This window comes from Ovis aries, chromosome 3 (genome assembly GCF_016772045.2).
Source record: "Ovis aries strain OAR_USU_Benz2616 breed Rambouillet chromosome 3, ARS-UI_Ramb_v3.0, whole genome shotgun sequence".
In the NCBI taxonomy this organism is placed as follows: domain Eukaryota; kingdom Metazoa; phylum Chordata; class Mammalia; order Artiodactyla; family Bovidae; genus Ovis; species Ovis aries.
In genome coordinates this window covers 13,038,511-13,042,214 of record NC_056056.1, presented here as the reverse complement: position 1 = coordinate 13,042,214, position 3,704 = coordinate 13,038,511, and the positions used below count along the sequence as shown (strand labels likewise).

The following is a 3,704-nucleotide window of genomic DNA, read 5'->3' as shown; positions in this document are numbered from 1 at the left end:
TGCTGTACAGCAGAAGCTAACACTACACTGTACAGCAACTATACTCCAATAAAAATAAATTCTAAAAGATAAAAAATATAAATCCTCTTGGGGTGTTATTGCAGGTGCATTGAATCATTAATTTGAATTTTTTTCAGTTTTATTGAGATATAATTAGCATGTAACTTTGCATAAATTTAAGGTGTACAATGTAATGTTTAATACACTGATGATATAGGGCAAAATGATTGCCACACTGGGGTTAGTTAACACCTTGATCAACTCACACAATTACCTTTTTGTATGTGTGTGTGGTGGGAAGATCTAAGATCTACTCTCTTAAGAAGAACGGTGATCACCAGGGATGGAAGTTGGAAGAATGGGGAAAATGTTGTTTAAGAGTACAAAGAGTACAAAATTTGCAATCATTATTAGAACAATAAGTGCAGGAGATCTAATACACAGCCTAGCAATTACAGACAATAATACTAAACTATGCATGTACCTCAAAAGTAGCTAAGAGACTAGATCTTAATTACATCCACCGCACAAAAAGAAATGATAATTATGTGTGGCGATAGAAGTGCTAGTTAATGATATGCTGGTAAACAATTTTTAAAAAAAGGTTAAAGGAGCTAGATTATAATCTGAAAAAAATGTATCAAATCAGCAAATTGTACACCTTAATTTACACCAAGTTATATGTCAATTTTATCTCAGTTTGAGCAGTGTAGCACAATAGTACTAACCAGAGGCCATCTGTGCCTTCTCTTCCATGATATTGGTGGGAAAGGGACTCACATTCAAAGTTTTGTATTCCTGCAGTAATTGAATGTTTAGTATGAGAACTTCAAAATATTCAACTAGAAACAAATATTTATTTAAAGGAATAAACTAAGTGACATAGGCTAATCCTGGGGTAGAACAGTTGACTCTTGAATAATACAAAAATAAAGGACATTGACCCTTCCTGCAGTCAAAAATGCACATATGACTACACAGCACACCATATCCAGGAGTTCTGCTTTCAAGGATTCAACCAACCAATAGATCATGTGGTGCTGTACTACATATTTATTGAAAAATCTACCTATAAGTGGATCTGCACAATTCAAGCCCAAGTTGTTCAGTGGTCAACTGTACTCCTATTTTGAATGGCATCCCTGACCCTTAGTGCAGGAGACCCAGGTTCAATCCCTGGATTGGGAAGATCTCCTGGAGGAGGAAATGGCAGCCCACTCCAGTATACTTGCCTGGAGAATTCCATGGACAGAGGATCCTGGTGGGCTACAGTCCATGGGGTCGCAAACAGTCAGACACGACTGAGTAACTAACACACCTGAAAGAAAAAGTGTCCAGATCACTGTAATAAAACAGAAGTGCTTAAATAAATATTAAGCAGGCTTTTCTCTGAAGCCACAACATTCTCATTTGAGCTCTGTGGATAATGGGGAGCACCGATTAAATCCGATTCACACTTCTGTCCACCCTCACTACCACCACCCCTACCTCTGCACATATGAGTAGGAAAGGATCTGAATGGGGGGACATCCAGGATGGGAGCCTCTTGAATGAAAGCATCATGGACCTAGCAGTTTCTTCTCCTATTTTACAAGAAGAAAGGGAGGGGCACTAGGGAGTTGGTCAGGAAAGAACCTAAGAAGAATCTTTAAAAAGAGAATTGAGTCCAAAAGACTGTTCTATACATCTGTGTCTCTTTTGCTGTCTCGCATACAGGGTTATCGTTACCATCTTTCTAAAGTCCATATATATGCATTAGTATACTGTATTGGTGTTTTTCTTTCTGGCTTACTTCACTCTGTATAATAGGTTCCAGTTTCACCCATCTCATTAGAACTGATTGAAATATATTCTTTTTAATGGCTGAGTAATACTCCATTGTGTATATGTACCACAGCTTTCTTATCCATTCATCTGCTGATGGACATCTAGGATGAGGGAGAGGGTGGGATGATTTGGGAGAATGGCATTGAAACATGTATAATGTCATATATGAAACGAATCACCAGTCCAGGTTCAATGCGTGATACTGGATGCTTGGGGCTGGTGCACTGAGACGACCCTGAGGGATGGTATGGGGAGGGAGGAGGGAGGGGTGTTCAGGATGGGGAACACGTGTATACCTGTGGCAGATACATGTTGATATATGGCAAGACCAATACAATATTGTAAAGTAATTAACCTCCAATTAAAATAAATAAATTTATTTTTAAAAAGAGAGAGAACTGAGAAGAACTCAGACAGACTAGGCTATATAGAACTCCCTAGAAACACATGGGAAATATTTAGTTCTCATTTATGAAGCAGCTTAAAATTATTTAACTTCCCCTGTGTTGAGTTATAACTCCTTGTTTCCATAGTTTCTTGAAGAAAATAATCTAATAAAATGTGGTAGACATTTTTTACTTTTTTTGAATAGGCTGGAGATTAGGAAAGAAGCCATCCTCAAATTGCCCTTCGCATCTCTCCCACACCACCTTCAAACTCTGACCAGGGATCAAAGACATGGAGATGAAGAACTATAGCAGCAGCATCTCAGGCTTTATCCTCCTGGGCATCTCTTCCAACCCCCAGATGCAGAAACCCCTCTTTGCTGTCTTCCTCGTCATGTACCTGATCACCCTGGTGGGGAATGGACTCATCATCCTGGCCATCCACTCTGACTCCCGGCTCCACACCCCTATGTACTTTTTCCTCAGCAACCTGTCCTTCATGGATATCTGCTTCACAACAGTCATTGTGCCCAAAATGCTGGTGAACTTACTCTCAGAGACAAAGTCTATCTCCTATGTGGGGTGCCTGGTCCAGATGTACTTCTTCATGGCTTTTGCAAATACGGACAGCTACCTGCTGGCCTCGATGGCCATAGACCGGCTGGTAGCCATCTGCAACCCCTTCCATTATGGTGTGGTCATGAGCCCACGGCGTTGCCTCCTCCTGTTGCTGGGTTCGTGCACCATCTCTCACCTGCACTCCATGCTGCGTGTGCTACTCATGTCCCGCCTGTCTTTCTGTGCCTCCCATGTCATCAAGCACTTCTTTTGTGATACCCAGCCGGTGCTCAAGCTCTCCTGCTCTGACACTTCCTCCAGCCAGATGGTGGTCATGACCGAGACCCTGGCTGTCATTGCCACCCCTTTCCTGTGCATTCTCTTCTCCTACCTGAGAATCATTGTCACTGTGCTCAAAATCCCCTCTGCGGCCGGGAAGTGGAAGGCCTTCTCCACCTGTGGCTCCCACCTCACCGTGGTGGTTTTCTTCTATGGGAGTGTCATCTATGTCTACTTTAGGCCACTGTCCATGTACTCAGTGGTGAAGGACCGGGTAGCCACAGTTATGTACACAATAGTGACACCCATGTTGAACCCTTTCATCTACAGCTTGAGGAACAAAGATATGAAAAGGGGTCTAAGGAAATTAAGGGACAGAATTCAGTCATAGAAAGAATAACAAGAGGGAATGTCATCATTGGGAGATGACCTAAGAGATGATCAGGTTATCCTTCCTGTGTATCCACTTTTCACATGGTACCCAAAGAGGTGCTGTTGAATCACAGTAAGAGCACTGATCTGGAAGTCAGATCATTCAGCCTCTATCAATGACCTTGAACAAATATACGTTCGACCCCTGACCAAGTATTGCTAGAAATCCAGATTTAGGAAAACAGTTTCTGCCACCCATATGGTAGAATAATAAAACTACCC

General features: G+C 41.7%; 1 protein-coding gene across 2 annotated transcripts; it reads left to right on the top strand.

Moving 5' to 3' along the window:
- Nucleotides 1-722: 722 nt before the first annotated feature.
- Nucleotides 723-3,441, top strand: LOC101115953 (olfactory receptor 1L4). Of its 2 annotated transcripts, XM_042245246.1 has the most exons (2): nt 723-733; nt 2,529-3,441. In XM_042245246.1, exon 2 carries the CDS (start codon nt 2,575-2,577, stop codon nt 3,439-3,441), a length of 867 nt encoding a protein of 288 aa, XP_042101180.1. In that variant the 5' UTR covers nt 723-733; nt 2,529-2,574. The 2 variants fall into 2 exon arrangements, with proteins under 2 accessions (XP_042101180.1, XP_012018958.3); XM_012163568.4 differs by lacking the exon at nt 723-733 and having other exon boundaries at nt 2,409-3,441.
- Nucleotides 3,442-3,704: the final 263 nt, after the last annotated feature.